This window comes from Lynx rufus, unplaced genomic scaffold, assembly GCF_022079265.1.
Source record: "Lynx rufus isolate CCGP_SWC_20201006 ecotype Redwood Valley unplaced genomic scaffold, mLynRuf1.p SCAF_17, whole genome shotgun sequence".
NCBI classification, from domain to species: Eukaryota; Metazoa; Chordata; class Mammalia; order Carnivora; family Felidae; genus Lynx; species Lynx rufus.
In genome coordinates this window covers 36,771,493-36,792,255 of record NW_025814831.1, presented here as the reverse complement: position 1 = coordinate 36,792,255, position 20,763 = coordinate 36,771,493, and the positions used below count along the sequence as shown (strand labels likewise).

Below are 20,763 nucleotides of genomic sequence, written 5' to 3'. Positions count from 1 at the left end.
GGAATTGGCTTTAAAATTTTCTTACATAAAAAAACAAATATTTTGCTGCTGTTATTTAAAAACCATTGATTATATTTGTTTCTGGTTGTTATTGGAATCAGTTTGAAATAATGCCATTAATGATGCCATCTAACACAACTATTTCTTTTGATTTCTTGCCTATGTGTAAATATGATAGGACAGAAATTCTTAATTTTGGGGACTTTTTATCTTTGTGTCAGTAGTGCCTCATAGTATCTGACCCTGTAAAAGAAAACTCATTTCCTGTAATTACAACACTTCTGACACCAGATGTGTGGGTTTTCCACACCAAGCAACTCTTTAATTCTCTGAGCATACCAATGAGTAGTTAGTGCAGGCCCCAGAGGTTAGAGGCTCAGTCCCACACAACTACCCTTCACTTTGGATGCTAGTTGCAAGCAGTGGGTAGCTCACACTTCTGTCTGACTTGACTACAAATTGGGAGGGGTCCCATGACTTCCTCCTCAGGTTTTTTAATTGGCTATTATGACTCACAGAACTCAGAAACACTTATGTTTACCATCTTATTACAAAAGATATAATTAAAGATAACGATGAACAGCAAGATGAAAAGATACATAGGATGAAGCCCAGAAGGATCCTTGAGTGCACAGCTACTGGCACATGGATGTGTTTATCAACTTGGATGCTCAACCCTGTATTTGGTAGAGGGTTTTATTGCACAGGCATGATTGGTTATTAAGTCAGTGTCCAACTGGACACTGGAAGATAAAGGGTGGGGGTGGAAGTTCCAAGTTTATAATCAGGGTTTGGTTTTCTGATGACCAGACCCTATACTGAAGCTATCCTGGAGCTCACCAAGAGTAGCCTCATTAGAACCAAAGATGCTCCTGTCAGGAAATTTCAAGGGATTTAGGAACTCTGTGTAAGTGGTGTGTGTCCCTGTGGGCCGTAGACAATTGTGTTCAGTCTGAATGGGGTCTTGTAGAGGGGTTATAGGTGCTGGCACTGTCAAGAGCCCTTCTGAATACTGGGAGGCTCTGGTTTCCACGTGCAGAATAAACTGTTGACAGTTTATTATCAGGCTGAGGCTTCAAGGTTGCAGGAGGATTGTGTTTTTTCTGAGTGATTGGGACAGCACCCTACTAGAAGTCCTCACCTACATATTCCATACTCCTTCCCACCAAGTCCCTTCTGTAAACTGTTGGAGAGCCTCTTTCTACTTCACTGACCCTTGAATGTCCTCTACTGAAAAAGCTTAGCATGGTGCTCGTGTTAAAGGAGGAATACTTAAAGGGATTTTGTTGTTTATCACAAAACATACCTTGAAATACTCATTCAGAACTGAGGGGCAATAAACTGATAACTGACACATATGGGTAATATGGATATCCATTTGGATGGATATGGATAATACCCAAATTTGTTTACACAGTCACCTGTTGATGGACAGTCTGAGTTCTTTCTAGTTATTGGCTCTTAGAAGTAAAGCTGCCATGAACATTAATATATAGGTTTTTGTATGGACATATATTTTATTTTTAAAAATTTTATGTTTTGGGGCGCCTGGGTGGCGCAGTCGGTTAAGCGTCCGACTTCAGCCAGGTCACGATCTCGCGGTCCGTGAGTTCGAGCCCCGCGTCGGGCTCTGTGCTGACGGCTCAGAGCCTGGAGCCTGTTTCCGATTCTGTGTCTCCCTCTCTCTCTGCCCCTCCCCCGTTCATGCTCTGTCTCTCTCTGTCCCAAAAATAAATAAACGTTGAAAAAAAAATTAAAAAAAAAATTTTATGTTTTTATTTATGTTTGAGAGAGAGAGAGAGAGAGAGTGAGAGAGCACGAGTGGGGGAGGGGCAGAGAGAGAGGGAGACACAGAATCAGAAGCAGGCTACAGGCTCTGAGCTTCAGCACAGAGCCCAACACAGGGCTCGAACTTGTGAACCACGAGATCATGACCTGGGTTGAAGTTGGATGCTCAACCAACTGAGCCACCCAGATGCCCCTGGACATATATTTTAATTTCTCTTAGGTAAATATCTAAATGTGGAATGACTGGATCATATAGTAGGTATTTGTGTAACTTTTTAGGAAGTTGCCAAATAGTTTTTCAAAGTGCCTATACCATTTTTTGTTCTTGCTGCAGTGTGTGATAGTTTATATCTTATCAACAGTTGGTATGGTTATTCCTTTTAATTTTAGCCATTCTAGTAGGTGTAAAATGTTATCTACTTGTGTTTTAATTTCCATTTCTCTAATGACTATTGAGCATCATTTCTTGTGTTTATTTACCACTTGTATATTTTCTTTGGTAAAATGTGTGCTCAAATCTTTTACCCATTATTTTAATTGGGTTGTTTTCTGATTATTGAGTTTTGAATGTTTCCTATATATTTTGATTCTATGTATTGCAGAGGTCTTCTCCTGGATGGTGGCTTATCTTTTCATTCTTTTAACAGTCTCTTTTGAGGAATAAAAACTTCTAATTTTGATGAAAGTTCAGGCTATCCATTTATTCTTATCTGGATCATGTTCTTGTTTTTGTATCTAAGATATATTTGCCTAATGCAAGGTTATAAAAACTTTCTCCTAAGATATCTTCTGGAAGTTTTATGGTTTTAGGTTTTATGATTAGTGGTATGATGCATTTTGAGTTAATGTTTTTTTTGTGAAGTGAAAATTGAATAAGGGTTTTTTGTTTTTTTTTTTTTGCATTGTGATATCCACTTGTTCTAGGACCATTTGTTGATAGGTCATCCTTTACACTTTTGCCTAAAATCAGCTGATCATATATGTCTGGGTTTATTTCTGATTACCTAATTCATTACTGATCTCTTGCCTGTCTCAATGCTACTACTATTTTGATTCCTGTGGCTTTATAAGAAGTCATGAAACCAAGTTGTGCTACTCACCTAACTTTTTTCTTCTTTTTCAGTGTTATTTTGGCTATTGTGCTGGTTATTGATTTATTGCATCTTAGCTCCAGATTTTCCCTTTTTGCCTGTTCTGTGAAAATGGATCTGGCTTTTTTAGTATTTTTCTTTTGCCAGCTGGCATAGTGTTGGGCTTTGTCAATAGAGAGTGCTGCAGAGACATTGCAGGAGGAAAAAGTTTTGCTTCTTGGTTTCTGTGTGCTTGCTTGGCAAGCTCCAGCAGCATACTCAACTTCTCTAGAATCAGCCCACATGGCTTCCTTAGTGTACAGTTCTTGCCGTATGTGTGACTTTACCAGCACTAAGCTTCTTTAGTGCTCAGAGGGCCGCAGTAACCCAGCAGCCAATGACCCAAGGCTAGCTTCTCTTTGTACCTCTCGTGTGGGTTTGTAGCAGAATGCCTTCACAGGACGCTGCCAGATAAACGGTTTTTCCTAGCCCCCTTATGAATGGATTTCTGCCAAGTTTCACAAGGCAAATTTCCAGCAAGTTCTGCTGGCATGGCACCAGAATGACTTATCTGTCATTCAGTGAGACAAGGCTGTGCTTTCTCCAACAGGGTCTGATCTCTGCCCTGTAGAACGGCACTCTTGTCTCAGCCCTAGGAGGTGTTAGCTGCTCTTTTATTCTCTTTACTTCTCACTAGTTAATTGTTGTTACACCGAGCCCTGTTATAGTTAATATTCTTTATACTTAACTTTCCCTTTTCAAATTTCCTTGTGACTTCTCTTTTCTGATTGGATCCAGAGTGATGCAACTGTTCTAGGTTTTTTTACATTTCCATCTGAATTTTAGAAGCAGTTACTAAATGTCTGGAAAAAAAAAGCCTAGTGGGATATTCACTGAATCTATGCATAAATCTGTTGGGAATTGCATTGGAATCTATAGATAAATTTGGGGAGAATTTACCTCTTAACAGTAGTGAGTCTTTTGACCCATGGATAATGTATCACTGTTTATTCAGATTTATTCAGATTTTCAGTTCCTTTCAGTAGTGTTTTACGGTTTTATTATACAGATTTTTCCCAGATTTTGTCAGGTTTACCCCTAAGTGTATTATATTTTTTATGTTCTTATAAATGGTATTGTTTTTGTTAAAAATCCCACTTTTGGGTTGTTCATTGCAAACATATGAAAATGCAGTTGGTGCTTATATCCTGCAGCCTTGTTAAATTCATTTTCTGGTTCTAGTTTTTGTTTTGTTTTGTTTTGTTTTGTTCTGTTTTTTTTGGCAGATTCCATTGAATTTTCTACATAGATAGTCATGTCTTCTGTGAATGAAGAGAGTTTTACTTCTTTAATTCCACTCTGGGTGCCTTTTATTTCTTTTTCTTTGCCTGACTTCATTGGCTAGATGCTCTGGTATAATGGTAAATAGAAATGGTGAGAATGGATATTCTAGTCTTCTTATTTTAGGGGGAAAGCATCTATTCTTACACAAGTATGATGTTAATTATAGATTTTTCATAGATACCCTTTATTGGATTTATTAAATTTGTTTCTATTTCTAGTTTGCAGAGACTTCAAATCAGAAATGGATATTGGATTTTGTTAAAATACTTTTTTATGTGTGTCTGTTGAGATGAAAGTTACTATTTTTTTATGTTTTAGCCCTAGATAATGCAAGTGTCTGTTATTGTGCACAATTTTGTTATTTTTCCCCCCAAAATGACCCTATTCCCATAAAAAAGTCAATTAATTTGCATGTAGAATACCTGGGTTTAAAAAATACTTTATGTGCAATATTATTTCTAATTGGTTAAAACATACACTACGCTAATAACAGTGGAGTCTAATTATTGAACTGTGATATGAAAAAAATAGAGAAAAATCTGAGAAGTGTCCAGAAAATATCTACTGAAGAATTGTGATTGAGTACAATTGTTTTAATTCTGAAGTTATGTTCAGCATTACTAATGGGAGACAGTTAGCTATAGGATACTTGAGGATCATTAGTGAGTGCTTAGGAAGAAGTAAAAACAATAAATGAATAACATGAAGAAAATTTTAAAGCATAGAGGCTTGCTTAGTTAAAGATTGAAAAAAACAGTAAGTAGACCTAACAGAACACAAGGGGCTCAGAAGAATGCAGTTGTTTCTTATAGCAAGTACTTGGAGTTAAAGCAATGTAGCTGGTGGTTTTGGTGAAGTGGAAAGAATTGCCCTGGGATAATTGGATTTAATTCCTGTACTTACCACTTGCTAACTGGGTAAGTTTCTTAAACTAAGTTTCTGATTTCTCATCTGTAGAAAGAACATAAGAATATCCCAAGGGTTGTAATGAAGAATAAATAGAATCAGTTACATGAAAGTGCATAGTAGTGTAGTTAAGTGCTTAATAAATGTTTGTCTTTATTATATTTTTTAATGACCAGTGGAAGCTTTTCTATTCTGTTGCCTATTTCCCTGGTGATTATATTTAGTCACAGAAATAGTGCCCACAGTTACCTTGAAACCCATCAAGAAAATAAAAAATGAAGCCAATTCCTGCTGCTTTGACCTTCTGTATTTTCATAGTTTCAAAGAAAACGAAACAGAGCACTGTCAACATAAGACTGTATTAGAAAATGCTCTGAAAGAAAGTTCTAACTTGAGGAAGGATGGCAGAATTTTTTATAGGGCATTAGCAGGAGGGGTTAGGCATAGTTTGGGGGAATAGTTGGTCAAGGATGGTTCTCAGAGAATTGATCTTGTAGAGTAGCAGCCATTGGACAGTTTGGATTTTATCAAGAATTTTAGGGAGAATCAGCTGTGGGGGTCAAGGACGTGAGTGGACCAATGGCAAATTCTCAGGTTTTTAGTGTCTGCACAGTAGATTTTTCTATCATTGGCTCTTGCTGTCTTCTCCCCCTCTACCCCTGCCACCCTAGTATAAGGGCCCTTCCATTATCCTGGTCATGATTTTAGACAGCTTCTAGCTCTTGATCTTAGAGGTAATATCTTTATGAAACTATAAAATACAAGGAATTAAGTATTTCATAGAGCTGGAAAGTTCTTTCAGTCTTTTCTTCCTGCCCTCTTTGCATTGTGTTTTGGATTCCGTTATGTAGCTGCTCTGCAGTAGAGGAAATGGTAACGTATGATAATGAAAAACTTCAAAGTAGTTTGAAGGCTGGAAGGGAGATTTGAAATGCTGGGAGATTTGAATAGGGTTTTGCAGCAGCTATTTAAGTTGATGACACATCTTCAACTTAAATTGCAATTCATTTTTTTTAAAAGTTTGCCTTATATTTCTGTGATGATTTCTAGTAGAAGTCAAATGAAATTATTTTTGATAGCTGGTTTGTGAACGTTGGTATTTACAGCCAACCTTCCAAAGCCTACCTTGGCTTTCAGGGAGCTCAGCTTGTGACTAAATGGATCATCTCTTCTCTTGTATCTATTTAATACATTACTGGTTTCTAGCAGCTGATACTTAACATTGTTCATTCTTGAGTGTGGTGCTTCATGTGATTTCTTTTCCTTTATGAGGTACTTTTTGACTATAGGTGGATCCATTCTCCTGTATATATAATCTGTGATTTGAAATTAAATTATCCTTGTCCTTTTTGAATACATAAATCCTTTTATTATCTGATAGTTTGCTCTTGCTTTGTGGCTTCCTGTGTCCCTTTTGTAATGGTTAGCTTTTAATTTAAATGCAAGATTGCCTTAGTTAGCATCCAAGGAAGACTTTGGCCTATTCAGACATTGAGAAAATATGAATATTTGACCACTATATTTAGGATTATTGGGGCTTTTCATTCTAATTTTTAGAATATAGAAAGTGAGGCAAGTTTCTTATTTTTTCCTAATCAAGCTCACCATAGACCTTGTACTTTTTAAACTGGCTTGAATGAAAAAAATACATATATGAAGAATGGCATATCTGCTATTTCTACATGGATGTACTTACCATAACTGTGGAAAATATATTTGATTTACTGTGAAGCTCTCAGGGTAAATGTTTAAGATATAATCAATATTTTAGTATTTTCACATATAGTTAAACACTTTACGTAAATTATGATAATGTTATTTATGGTTTTATTTGTTCTGCAAAATATCACAAAAAGTTCCATAATGTGGCTTTCTTTTTTTGGTATTCAGAGGAAGTTAGATAAGATTTATCTACAACTAAATAGTACGTCACTGGTGAGAATCTTTTCTACCTATTATTCTACTTTTTAAATCTCATTCTCTTCCACTCATAACATTTGGTGATATGATACAGATGCCACTGTCATAGCTTTCTTTAATTTTCTGGAAAGTATCTTTTATAGTCTCCATATCTTTAAATCTTGGGAACTCTGAAAAGCTTCTTTATCCTTTATTTCTTCTCAAGAAAATACCTTCATTTACTCTTGATGTTTTTGTAGAAATTCCTGCTACCCACAGATAGAAATAAAAACATGCAATGTAAAATCTCAGTCATTTAGAGCATTTTAAAAATTAACAAATCAATTATTTAAAAAGTTCCATAGATTTGTGATCTTTTTCAGTTTTATTCTGCTTTATTGAAGTATAATTGACATATATTGTAAAATATTTAATATATGCATAATGGTGACTTCATATAGTCTCTCTTAGTACTTATATAATGCAGTATTATCAACCATAGCAATCATGCTTTACATTAGATCCTCAGACTTTATTCATCTCATAGCTGGAAGTCTATACTCCTTTACCACCCTCTCCCTGTTTCCCTCATCACCCAGTCCCTGGCAACCACTTTTCTACCCTCTGTTACTATGAGTTTGATTTTTTTTTTTAATTTCACATATAAGTGATACCATGTAGTATTTTCTCTCTCTGTGACTTATTTTACTTAATATAATACTCTCAAGACTTATGCATTATGTTGGAAATGGGAGGATTTCTTTTTTTCCTCATGAATGAATAATGCATTACACACACACACACACACACACACACACTCTCACATACACTCACATACCACATCTTTATTCATTCATCTGTTGATGGACACTTGGGTTGTTTCCATATCTTGGCTATTGAGAATGATATTGCAGTGAACATGGGAATGCAGGTATCTCTTTGAAATCCTGTTTTCATTTCCTTTGGATGTATACCCAGAAGAGGGATGTCTGGATCATTTGGGTAATTCTATTTTTAATTTTTGAGGAAAACTCCATACATTCTCTATGGTATGCTGCATCAGTTTACAGTGCCACCAACACTTGTTAAAGCACTTTTCTTTTTGATGAGAGCCATTGTAACATGTGTGAGGTGATATCTCATTGTAGTTTTGATTTGTATTTGGTGATGACTAGTGATGCTGAGCACCTTTTCACATACCTAATAGCCATTTGTAGGTCTTCTATGGAAAAAAATGTCAGTTTTTTAATCAGGTATTTTTGTTTTGTTTTGTTTTGTTATTCAGTAGTATGAGTTCTTTGTATATTTTGGTTATTAACCCGTTATCAGGTATATGGTTTGAAAATATTTTCTTCCATTCCATAGGTTTCCTCTTTATTTAATTGGTGATTTCCCTTGCTTTGCAGAAACTTTTTGATAAAGTCCCATTTGTTTGTTTTTGCTTTTGTCACTTTTACTTTTGGTGTTTTGAAGTTGAAAACATCATTGTCAAGACTGATGTCAAGGAACTTGCCCCCTATGTTACCTTCTAAGAGTTTTATCATTTCAGGTCTTTAATCCATTTGGAGTTGTTTTTTGTCTGCAGTGTAAGATAGGGGCTCAGTTTCATTCTTTTGGCTGTTACTGTCCAGGTTTTTCCAGCACCATTTATTGAAGAGACTATCCTTTTCCCATTGTATATTCTTGACTTGTCAAATATTAATTGACCATATATGCATGAGTTTATTTCAGAGCTCTCTATTTTGTCCCATTGGTTTGTGTGTGTTTTTTTTACGTTTATTTATTTTTAGAGAGAGATAGTGAGGGAGGGGCAGAGAGAGAGAGAAAGAGAGAGAGAGAGAGAGAGAGAGAGAGAGAGAGAGAGAGAGAGAGAGAATCCCAAGCAGGCTCTGTGCTATGAGCAGAGACGCTGACACTGGGCTCTGTCTTGCAAACCATGAGATCATTACCTGAGCCGAAATCAAGAGTTAGATGCTTAACAGACTGGACCACCCAGGTGCCCCATCTTTTTTTTATGTCAGTATTATACTGTGTTGATTACTATAGCTTTGTAATATAATTTGAAATTGGGAAGTATGAGGCCTCTAGATTTGTTCTTAAGATTGCTGTGGCTCTTTGGGGTCTTTTGTGGTTCAATACAAAATTTATGATTTGTTAGTTCTGAGAAAAATGCCATTGGAATTTTGATAGGGATTGCATTGAATTTGTAGATTGCTTTAGACTATTTGGCCATTTTAGCGATATTAATTCTTCCAGTCTGTAAGCACAGGTTTTTTTTGTACTTTGCATTTATTTGTGTCTTCTTCAGTTTCTTTCATTAGTGTCTTATAGTTTTCATGTACAAGTCTTTCACCTCCTTTGCTAATTTATTGCTAGTATTTTCTTTTTTTTTTTTGATGCAGTTGTGAATGGGATTTTCTTAATTTCTGTTTCTAACTTGTTCTTAGTGATATTTGTATATTGTATTTTGCATATTGTATATTGCATCTTTACTGAATTTGTTGATTGGTTCTAACAGGTTTTTTTTCTGTGTGTGTGTGTGGAGTGTTAGTATTTTTTTATATATAATATCATATTACTGCAAATGGTGAGTTCTATGAACTCCTTTCCAATTTGGATGTCTTACTTCTTTTTCTTGCCTAATGGCTCTGGCTAGGACTTCCAGTACTGTGTTGAATGAAAGCAATGAGAGTGGACATCTTTGTCTTGTTCCTGATCTTAGAAGAAAAACTTGCAGCTTTTCACCATTGAGTATGGTGTTAACTGTGGGCTTGTCATATGTGGCCTTTATTTTCTTGAGGTGTGTTTTCACTATATTCAGTTTGTTGAGAGTTTTTATTATGAAAGAATGTTGACTTTTTTAAAATATATTTTTCATCTATTGAGATGATAATATGAATTTTATCCTTCATTTTGTGTGTGCTATAGTACATTTATTGATTTGCCTATATTGAACCATTGTTGCATCACAGGAATAAAACCAACTTGATCATAGTGAATGATCTTTTGAATGTGTTGTTGAATTCTGTTTGCTAATATTTTGTTGGGGATTTTTGCATTCATGTTCATCAGGGGTATTGGCCTGTAGTTTTCTTTTTTGTAGTGTCCTTGTTTGGTTTTGATATCAAGGTAATGCTGGCCTTGTAAAATGAATTTCTTCCATTCTCTTCAATTTTTGGGAAGATTTTTGAGAAAGTTTGGTATTAATTCTTCTTTAAACGTTTGGTAGAATTTACCAGTAAAGCCTTCTGGTCCTGAATTTTTTGTAGGGAGGTTTTTGATTACTTATTAAATCTTGTTAGTAAATGTTCTGTTCAGATTTTCTATTTTTTCTTGATTCAGCCTTGGCAGGTTGGTGTATTTCTAGGAATTTATCCATTTTTTAGGTTGTCCAATTTGTTGGTGTGTAATTGTTTGTAGTAGTCTCTTATGATCTTTTGTATATGTGTGCTGTATACACATATACATTCATTTATGATTTTATTTGAGTTCTTTCTCAGTTTTCTTGGTTGGTCTAGCTAAATGTCTATCTTTTCAAAAAACCAGCTTTTAGTTTCATTGATTATTTTTTTTTAATTTTTATTTCATTTATTTCTACTTCATTCCTTTCTTCCTTTTTTTTTTTTCTTCTTCCTTTGACTAACTTTGGGCTTAGTTTCGTTTTATGTTTCTAGTTCCCTGATGTGTAAAGTTAGGTTGTTTATTTGAGTTTTTTATTATTTCTTAATGTTGGTATTTATTATTTTGAACATCCCTCTTAGAAATGCTTTTGCTGCATCCCTTAAGCTTTTGTATTGTGTATTTCCATATAAATTTGTCTAAAGATAATGTTTTTATTTTTTCTTCGGTCCATTTGTAGTTCAATAGCATGTTGTTTAATCTTCACATATTTGTCAATGTTCCAAGTTTCTTCTTGTAATTGATTACTAGTTTGATACTATAGAAAAGATGCTTAATAAGATTTCATTTTTAAAAATTTATTAAGACCTGTTTTGTGGCCTAACATGTTGTATCCTGGAGAATGTCCATGTGTACTTAAGTATTCTCTTACTGTTACAATGTCTTATAAATTTCTTTTGTGTCCATATGATCTAATGTGTAGTTTAAGTCTTAAGTCCAGTGTTTTCATATTGATATTCTTTCTAGATGATCTATCCATTTTTGAAACTGAGGTATTAAGGTTTCTACTATTATTGTGTTGTTGTCTATTTCTCCCTTCAGGTCTGTTATTATTTGCTTTATATATTTAGGTGCTTCCATGTTGGATAGATAAATATTTTAAAATCCATGGGGCGCCTGGGTGGCGCAGTCGGTTAAGCGTCCGACTTCAGCCAGGTCACGATCTCACGGTCCGTGAGTTCGAGCCCCGCGTCAGGCTCTGGGCTGATGGCTCAGAGCCTGGAGCCTGTTTCCGATTCTGTGTCTCCCTCTCTCTCTGCCCCTCCCCCGTTCATGTTCTGTCTCTCTCTGTCCCAAAAATAAATAAACGTTGAAAAAAAAATTAAAAAAAAAAAATCCTACAACCACTTGTTGGATTGACCCCTTTAGTCTTATATAATTACCTTCTTTGTCTCAAATGCACTCTTTTGCTGGGAACGCTATTTTGTGTGATGTAAGTGTAAATATTCTTGCTTTCTTTTAGTTTTCTTTTGCCTGGAATATCTTTTTCCATCCCTTTCCTTTCAATCTGTATATATCCTTAAGACATATAAGAGAACCTTAGTCCCTTACATTTAAAGTAATTATAGATGGATATGGACTTAACTGTCATTTTGTTAATAGTTTCTTGCTGTTTTGTAATTCCTTTGTTCCTTTTTTAAATCTGTGTGATTTGATATTTGTCTATAGTGGTGTGCTTAGATTTCTTTTTGTTTACCTTTTGTATATATGTTACAGGTTTTTGCTTTCTGGTTACCATGAGGCTTATGTAAAACATTTTATATTTGTGATAGTCTGTTTTAATTTGATATCAACTTATGTCAAATGCATACTAAAGCTCTCTTTACTATACCTCAGTGCATTTTGTTTTTGATATTATAATTGACATCTTTTTACGTTGTGTATCCATTAACAAATTATATAATTTTTGTCTTTTAGGCTTCATACTAGATTTACAAGTGATTTACCTACCTTCGTTACAGATTATGTTAATCTGATTTTAACTATGAACAGTATTTACCTTTACCAGGGAGATTTATTCTTTGTTTTCTTGTTACTAATTTGTTTCATCCTTTTGTTTGCAGCTTGAAGAAGTCATCTTAACATTTATTACAAAGCTGGTCTAGTATTGATGAACTCCTTAAACTTTTACTTTCCTAGAAAACTTTTTATCTCTCCTTCAACTCTATAGGACAACTTTGCTGGGTAGAATATTTTAGGTTGGTAGTTTTTTCTTTAGCACCTTCATTGAACTTATTACCTGCAAAAGTTTTTCAGATTTTGCTGAAAAATCTGCTGGTAATCATATGGAGACTCCCTTTTACATAACATAAATTTTTCTTTTGCTGCCTTTAAGATTCTGTCCTTGTCTTCAACTTTTGACAATTTAATTATAGTGTATCTTGGTTTGGATTTACCTTGTTTGAGATTCTGTGGGCTTCCTATATCTGGAGTTCTGTTCCTTTTCCTGTGTTAGGAAAGTTTTCAGCCATTATTTATTTGAATAGGCTTTCAGCCCCTTTCTTTTTTCTTTGCTTTCTGGGACCCCCTAATAAATATATTGATGTACTGGATGGTGTCCCACAATTTCCTTAAGCTTCACTCACTCTTTTTCATTCTTTTTTCTCTTTATGTCCCTGTTTGGATGACTTTCACTGCCCTGTCTTCAAATTTGCTGATTCTTTCTTCCATTTGATCTAATATGTTGTAAAATCCCTTCTGTTAATTTTTCAGCTCACTTATTTAATTCGTCAGCTCTGTGATTTCTGTCTGGTACTTCCCTATATTTTTTATCTCTGTTGAAATTTTCATTTAGTGAGCATCTTTGTAATCATTATTTTGTGCTCTTTATCAGGTAAATCACTTCTTTCCCTTTTATTAAGATCTGTTTCAGAGGTTTCATTTTTTTGTTTGTAATATATTTCTCTGTTTCTTCATTTTTCTTAATTCTCTGTTTTGGCTTCTGTGCATTAGATAAAACAGTCACATGTCCCAGTCTTGATGGAATGGTCTCATGTAGATGCTGAATCTTATCATTCAGCCTGGCCCTAGCTCTTGGTTGTTTCTCAGACCTTTGTGGTTGTCCAAGCTGCCTTCTTCATGACTTCCAGTAGTTGAGAGTATTTCAAGATCTTTCAGTGTCCCCAAGTGGAGGATCAGTCACCACCTATATGCTGGCTGAATGAAAGCTGGACCCTCAGGTAGCAGCTTAAAAAAAATTTTTTTTAATGTTTATTTTTGAGAGAGACAGAGACGGAGTGTGAGTGGGGGAGGGGCAGAGAGAAAGGGAGACAGAATTTGGAGCATCCTCCAGGCTCTGAGCAGGCTGTCAGCACAGAGCCTGATGCTGGGCTTGAAGTCACAAACTGTGAAATCACGACCTGAGTCAAAGTCGGATGCTTAACCAACTTAGCCACCCAGCTGCTCCTCAGGTATCAGGTAGTAGCTTTTAAGTATGCAAGTAGATGTGTCTGTCAGGGCAAGACTGGGATCTGGGTGTTTCCCTCTCTTCCCTTTGTTCTGAGCCCTGGGGGTTAGCCAATTAAGAAACTTAAGAACTATTTGTTTGCTTTTGTCTTATGGGACCTGTGAATGCCATCCTTGCTTGCTCCCAGAACCAAGCAATCAAGTAGTGTATCCCCTGGGTAGAAGCCACTGTACTCAGAGTGCCAGATGTGTGTACAAGCTCCTTCCAGGAAGCTGTTTGTGATTTATAGTGATCTACTAGGGGAATGCACATTTGGTGTCTGCTGGCTTCCCAGTTTTCATGCAGGACTGACATCCGTCTGTAGATGTATGCTAAATTAGAAGCCTCATCCTCTGGCAGCAGCTTTTAAATTATGTAAATAGGCTTCTTTCTGGGAATGACTGGGGAGATGGGTGTTTCTGTCTCCTTCCTGTGTGTTGAGCCCTGGGGAGATAGCTACTTAAGAACTATTTATTTGTTTGCTACAATCCTGTTGAGGATTATTGAGTCTGCTAATGCAAGACTCACTGGCCACCAGAGTTGGGCTATCACAGGGTGTGTCTTTTGGGCAGAAGTTGCAAACCCCAGGCACCAAATGTGTACGCAAATTCCTTTCAGGAAGATATCAGTGACTGGTTGCTGGGCAGAGAGAGAACACAAAGATGGTGCCCACTGGCTTTCTTGGTCTCTAGAGAGAATTACAGCTGATCCCTAGATGTGTGTTAAATGAGAAGCCTTACCCTAAGCCTGCACCTTTTAAGGTAGCCAAATAGGCCTGTTTCAGGAAAGGCTGGTAGATGGGCATTTTTGTCTGTTGCCTCTGTTCTGAGTCTTAGATGCATAGCCACAGTGAGTCCCTGAAGCCCACCAAGAACTGTTTCTTTATTTGCTGTAGTTTTCTGGGTCTTGGGGACACAAGCCCCAATGGCTTTCAGAGCTAGATGTTTTGGGGGCTCATCACTGAGTTAGAAGTCTTAAAAGTTGGGGCACTAGATGTGGGTTGAAACCCTTTACTCCTCAGGGAGAAGCTGGTAGTTGTGAATTCCCTCTCAGTTGTATGTCAGTCTGCTGGGAGTGGGGTTTATGGAGAGAGTGTTTCTCAGCTTCTCCTACCCATTCAATGTATGTTTTTTCTTATTTGTCCTTTGGATTTCTTTCAGCAGGACTTGTTTCATGTTCAGCTGTAGATTTAATATGTCTGTGAGAGGATGTGAGTTTGAGATTTTGTTGCCATCTTTGACTAGAATCAGATTTGTGATTTTCAAATGTTATCCCTTTGAACGAATAACAATATAGTGAATTAACTGGGATGCCAATGATATCTAAAATATAACACATAAGTGAGTCTTAAGAGGTATATAACTTCATTTTCTGCATGATGTAACTTTTTTAGTAAATATACCATTAGAAAATACAGTAGTTCCAGTAGTTCCTCCTTATCCACAGTTTTCCTTTTCATGTTTTCAGTTACCCAGAGTCAACCAGTCTATAAGCAGATGACTCTCCTTCTAACGTCAGAAGGTCAGTAGTAGCCTAATGCTTTGTCACAGTGCCTGTGTTGTTACCTCACTTTATCTCATCATGTAGGCATTATATCATCTTACATCATTACAAGAAAAGGGATGGTAAAATATATTTTCAGAAAGAGAGGCCATATTCACGTTATTTTTATTATGGCATATTGTTACAATCTGTTTTATTTTCAACTATTGTTGTTAATTTCTTACTGTGTCTTATTTATAAATTAAACATCATCATTGGTCTACATGTATAGGAACAAACATAGTATATATAGGGCTTGGTGCTATCTGCAGTTTTAGTTCACTGGAGGTCTTGAAATATATACCCTACGGAAAAGAGTGGAGGGGAGACTATGGTATGTTTGGAATGATAGCAAAAGGCTTCTTTGTGTTTATTGAAATCGTACATAAATCTAACTTGTGTCATACTCATCTCATAGTTACGTAAAATAAATGGCATGGTGAAAGAGAAGAAACATAAAATGAGAGTTTCTGCAAAATTACTGAAGGAAAGAAGTGCAGTGTACTTTCTAATGTACTTTTCAATGTTAAAAAAAAACTGAGAATTCCACAACCCAAGGAAGTTGAGAAAGCTTCTTGCACTTATGTAACAATTTTTAATCTATTAGTTGCAGAGCAAAAACAATAGGAAATTAATTAATTTTATATAAAAAATAGCTTTTAACTATGGAGTCCTCCTATCATTCTTCAGTTTGTTAAGCCTACTGTTGGTTGTTATTATTAAAAAAAAATGTAATTAGGCAGTTACAAGAAAGCTTCAGAACAGCTGTAATTACAGCTGCAGATTTAGTCAAAATAGGGGTTTTGAAAGGCTCCTCACTCTCCTTTCGCATCTCTTTCCCTTACCCCAAGTAACCCAAATTTAGTTGTAAAAGTTTTGGTGAGCTCAGGATTCCTGAAACTGGAGTGCCATATGTTTAACTGCATGCAGATGTGATGATTATATGTGACTCTTCATTAAGGTTTCTGGAACCTTTTTAGTTCTATTGCTCTATGCACAGTTAAATGATTTTTATCAGCTTGTTTCTGTATTTAATTTTATAGATATACATGTATTCCAAACACACTTTAATGATTTTTATCAAGACTCTGGCATCTGCTAAAACTATTTAGGGGGATAATAGTTTTTATATTCTAAATTTGACGTAATGTTGATATTATTACAAGTTGACTGGAAATATCTGCAAAACCTTACATCTGTTTTTCTTCAAATTTTACTTCAAAATTTTTTTCAAAAATATTTCTTCAAATTTTACTCTATTAGGAAATTGACTTTAACCTTGTCTAAAAACAATTTGGTAAATCTGTTAATTTTTGGAGCAAGTTCTGTTATAAACAAGAAGTTAAATATACATCCTTGTTGGTCATCCTCTGATTCTCTCTTCCTGTGGCTTTATGATTTAGGGATATAGATGTCATTCTAAGGTCTAGTTTTCAGTTAGTCAAGGATTGGATAAAAGGGTTATGAAAACCGTGGCTAAGAGCAAGGTTTGAGGCCAGTCTCACTGTCTCAACTAATTGCCATCTCTTTTGCAGATGTTAGTTATGAAATGTCGATCATGAGCTACATAACATAACTTCGATTCTAACCATAATTTTTCAGGGTTATATTTTCAGAATTGGTTTAAAATTGTAGTCATTTGCTGTTGAATCACACATAAGGAAATTCAAAGAGTCTTTTGCCAAAGCTAACAATTCAACACTTTCAGGTAGGAAAGCAAATGAAACATATCTATATGTATATACCACCATGTTAAAAAATGTATGGTTCTTACCTTTAAGTACAGTGGGTAGAAAAGGTGCAAGTATGTGCATTAATTTAAGAAATCAACTTTTAGAGGGTGAATAAAGTTGGATTTAAATCTCCAGACTTAGGAAGTCTTTAATTAATTAATTAATTAATTAACTTTATTAAAATTATTTTTATTTATTTACTTATTCTGTCCAGTATTTTATTTATTTATTTATTTTAATATAATTTATTGTCAAATTGGTTAACCTATAGTGTGTACAGTGTGCTCTTGGCTTTGGGGGTAGATTCCCTTGGGAACTCTTTAGATCTTAAAGAAGTTCCAAAGATCTAGACCAATTTTCTTATTACACACAAGGAAACAGATTCAAAGAAGTTGAATTACATTAAGTCATTGGTTAAACAGATTTATAGGACATTCTAAATATGAACTCAGGAGTGACGAAAGGTAGCAAGTTAACTTTGCTGTTGTAATCTTGGATGTCAGCTAATGTTGATTGATTGCTCATTGTAGGTGCTTTTAGAGAGAAACTGCCAGTTCTTTCCTCACATGAGTTTAAGTGGTAATATCAGCAGGATGTGTGGACTTATATATTAGGGTATTTTTAGAGAGAGAAAATTGAACCAAAGCCACTTCAGAGAATACTGGTGAATTCAAATGAATAGTTAAATACGTTCATTAAGACAGAGTAAAGAAACTATATTTACAAAATTACATAACTTTTTTTTTTAAGTTTATTTAGAGAGAGAGAGAGAGAGAGAGAGAGAGAGAGTGTGTGTGTGTGTGTGTGTGTGTGTGTGTGTGTGTGCGTGCGCGCATGTACACACAGGTGGGGAAGGGGCAGAGAGAGAATCCCAAGCAGGCTCCCTGCTGTCAGTGAGGAGCCCAACTGGAACTCAGACTCACGAACCTGTGAGATTGTGACCTGAGCCAAAACCAAGAGTTGGACGCTTAACTGACTGAGCCACCCAAGGGCCCCCAAATTATATAACTTTTAAAACATAGATTGGCTTATTTGAGATTGAGTATAATTTTAATGATGAAGATATGATTAATTATATGAAGTAAGAAACTTAATAGAAACTTTTAGGAAGGAAAATAAAACTTTGAAACTTCAATAAGAGAGGAAAAATGAAATGTGAAAAATAATTTAATTTTATTTAAGAACTGGCTATCCATTTATCTCATTACCAAAACTTACTGTTGTCACTGTCTTTTCTTTTGTCTTCTTCCTTCCTCTACTGGTTCTCTCTGAAAAAGGCTCACGTTGTAGTGTGGTGTGATACAGTTCATGCAATTCTGGCTTTGTCACCAACGACCAGCATGGCCTTGCACTAAAAGTTTTCCTGTTAAGACATACAAAAGTGAATGATTTTGAATTAGTTACGTCGATTTATGAGCTTTAGTTAAGGTACTTCATGAAAAAGGAGACTAGGTCTTGGATGTGACTATAGGATTGTTGAGACAATCAGATGAACTCACATGAAAATGTTCTAAAAACTGAAGATTTCACAAAGGCAAATGATATTGTTTTTATAACTATTGTTTTCAATCCAGCATGACAAATAGTTGAGTATCCAATATATCAGAACCAGGGTTGTGGACTTTTGAATTCAGGAAGATATAGTCCTTGCCTGTAAGATACGTTTAGTGTAATTTGGGGAAGAAAGAAATAAAATATATAATGCAAATGTCTACAGTGTATGACAGAATATGAAGAGGGTAATGAGAGGCTGACCCAGATTTTGGCTTAAGTTAGAGAGCTACCCACCTGAATCTTCTCAAAGTCCTTAAGACTTGGTATGCTACAAGTGACAAATGAGCATTTTGACCTTTTCTTATATATCTCCTGCTTTTTTGAGCCTTTCTTTAGGTAAGAGTGGACAGATTTTTAACTTATGTTGCAGTGTGATGAAAGTCTAAACTTGGGCTCTCTAATAGTTGCAGGTGGGAGCTTGTTGATTTTTTAGGTGTACAGACATGAATCAGTAGCTGAGTCAAAGTGCCACAAAGAATGTACAGTTTTAGATTTGATGAGTATTGTCAATGGGATAGGTTCTAGATTTTAACATCTGGGTTGGATACCTTGACAGGGACATAGATGATTAAAGTGAAACCTGGGAGCAACATTTATTCCAACCCTATTGAAGATATCTTTTACAGGGTACCAGAATTGGCTTGACTGTTTCTCATAGTAAGGAATCTATTATGTGATGAAGTACACTTTCTTATATGGGCTCTTGTGTTTGGAATTCTTTGTTTTTATCAGATCAAATAACCTTCTGCTCCATCTGCTGTTCTGTATTTTTTACATTTTATTAGGTAGACAACAGGCTTGAAACAGAAGAGAACCTGCTGATGGATAGCCAGAAACAGAAGAGGAGAATGATAGGTTCAGGAGGCAGATCAAAAAAGGAAATAGTGGTAATAGCTAATACTTATTAACAGTGAAGTTCCAGGTGCTGTTCTAAATGCTGTTCTCATATAATAACAATTTATTGTATTGATATTTTAATATTAAATATTAGGTTAAATGAAAATTTGATCTTAATGATAATAATAATTATCATTATTACAGACGAGGGAGCTGAGCTATAGTATTTTGCAAAATGAGAGGCAAAGTCCACGCTAGTGGTATTTGGTTTTAAATACCAAACCCTAACGCTACCACATAATGCCTATTAGAGATAATCTGGAGGCCCTTTGGGGAAAAATTCTTAGCTTCCCCTTCTCCAAGTATGATACTTGTTAGAGATGAAAGATGAATATTTTAAGGCCATTAACTTGGTTGGAAGAGATGGGGTGGAAGAGGTGAAATACTATAGAATTTATTCAACATTTTAAGATTGAATGAAGGTATCAGAAAGGAAGGAACCTGAATATGAATATAATCACTTTGCAAATCAGCGAGAAAGGGAATTTTGGTTATTATAATGACTAGGTTTTATGATGCTATATAGGCATGAAAGGTTGACATAGAAATAGTTTCATAAGAACTTATGATTGATCACTAGTTTATAGACTAGCACTATCTAATAGAAATATAATGTGAACCATTCATGTAATTTTAAATTTTCTGGTAACCACATTAAATAAGGTAAAAGGAAACAGGTGAAATTAGTTTTAATAGTACAGTTTATGTAACTTAGCATACTAATATTAACTTAGTATTAAAAATATTATCTACTAATTGACATAAAAATATCAGTGAAATATTTTACATTCTTTTATTCCTACCAGGTCTGAAATCAGTGTGTGTTTTACACTTACAGATTTTCTTAGTTCAAACTAGCCATATTTTGCATGCTGAAGAGCCACATTGGCTACTGACTACCTTACTGAACAATGCACTTATGTATCATGAAAAGATAAAAGATTGATTATTCTTGTTACGTTCATAAAACAGTTCTGATTGAATTATAAATAGATAGTTTATTCTCTCTATGTGTATAGCACACATAGAGAGCAGGTTGATCTGAGGCAAAAAGCCATCACTCACTATTCAGTTGTATCCAGATAATCTGATCAGGAGGGGAATATATTTTTTATATTTAGTAAGAAGGGATGGGGAAGGGTTTACCAAATGTTTAGACTTCTTGCTGTTTGAGGTTCTGTGTGTGTTGCATAGTTAGAGGGACTTCCAGGGGACTCCAGAGAATTTCTGCTACCTTTTAAGTTCTGGGCTCTGGTTTTATATAAAGAGCACAGTGCTTTTTCTTTTCTTTTCTCTTCTTTTTTTCCACCCACTCCTGGGTAACATAATTTTTTTTAATTTAATTTTTTATAATTTACATCCAAGTTAGTTAGCATATAGTGTAACAATGACTTCAGGAGTAGAT

At 35.2% G+C, this 20,763-nt stretch overlaps 2 protein-coding genes across 6 annotated transcripts in view; one reads left to right on the top strand and one right to left on the bottom strand.

Moving 5' to 3' along the window:
* The window catches only part of LOC124512264 (14-3-3 protein theta-like), a 35,246-nt gene extending 28,839 nt beyond the window's left edge, over window positions 1-6,407 (bottom strand). The window contains 1 exon segment of the mRNA XM_047079751.1: window positions 6,234-6,407. Coding sequence (XP_046935707.1) covers window positions 6,234-6,407 — 174 coding nt within the window.
* Window positions 1-20,763, top strand: part of FUT8 (fucosyltransferase 8) — a 409,669-nt gene that overhangs the window by 169,464 nt on the left and 219,442 nt on the right. The window contains exon 10 of one of the 5 annotated variants that reach the window (XM_047079496.1): window positions 15,100-15,153. The exons of the other annotated variants lie outside the window; for them this stretch is intronic. The gene's annotated coding sequence lies outside the window, so the exon portion shown is untranslated. The remainder of the gene's footprint in view (window positions 1-15,099; window positions 15,154-20,763) is intronic. 5 annotated transcript variants of the gene reach the window in all.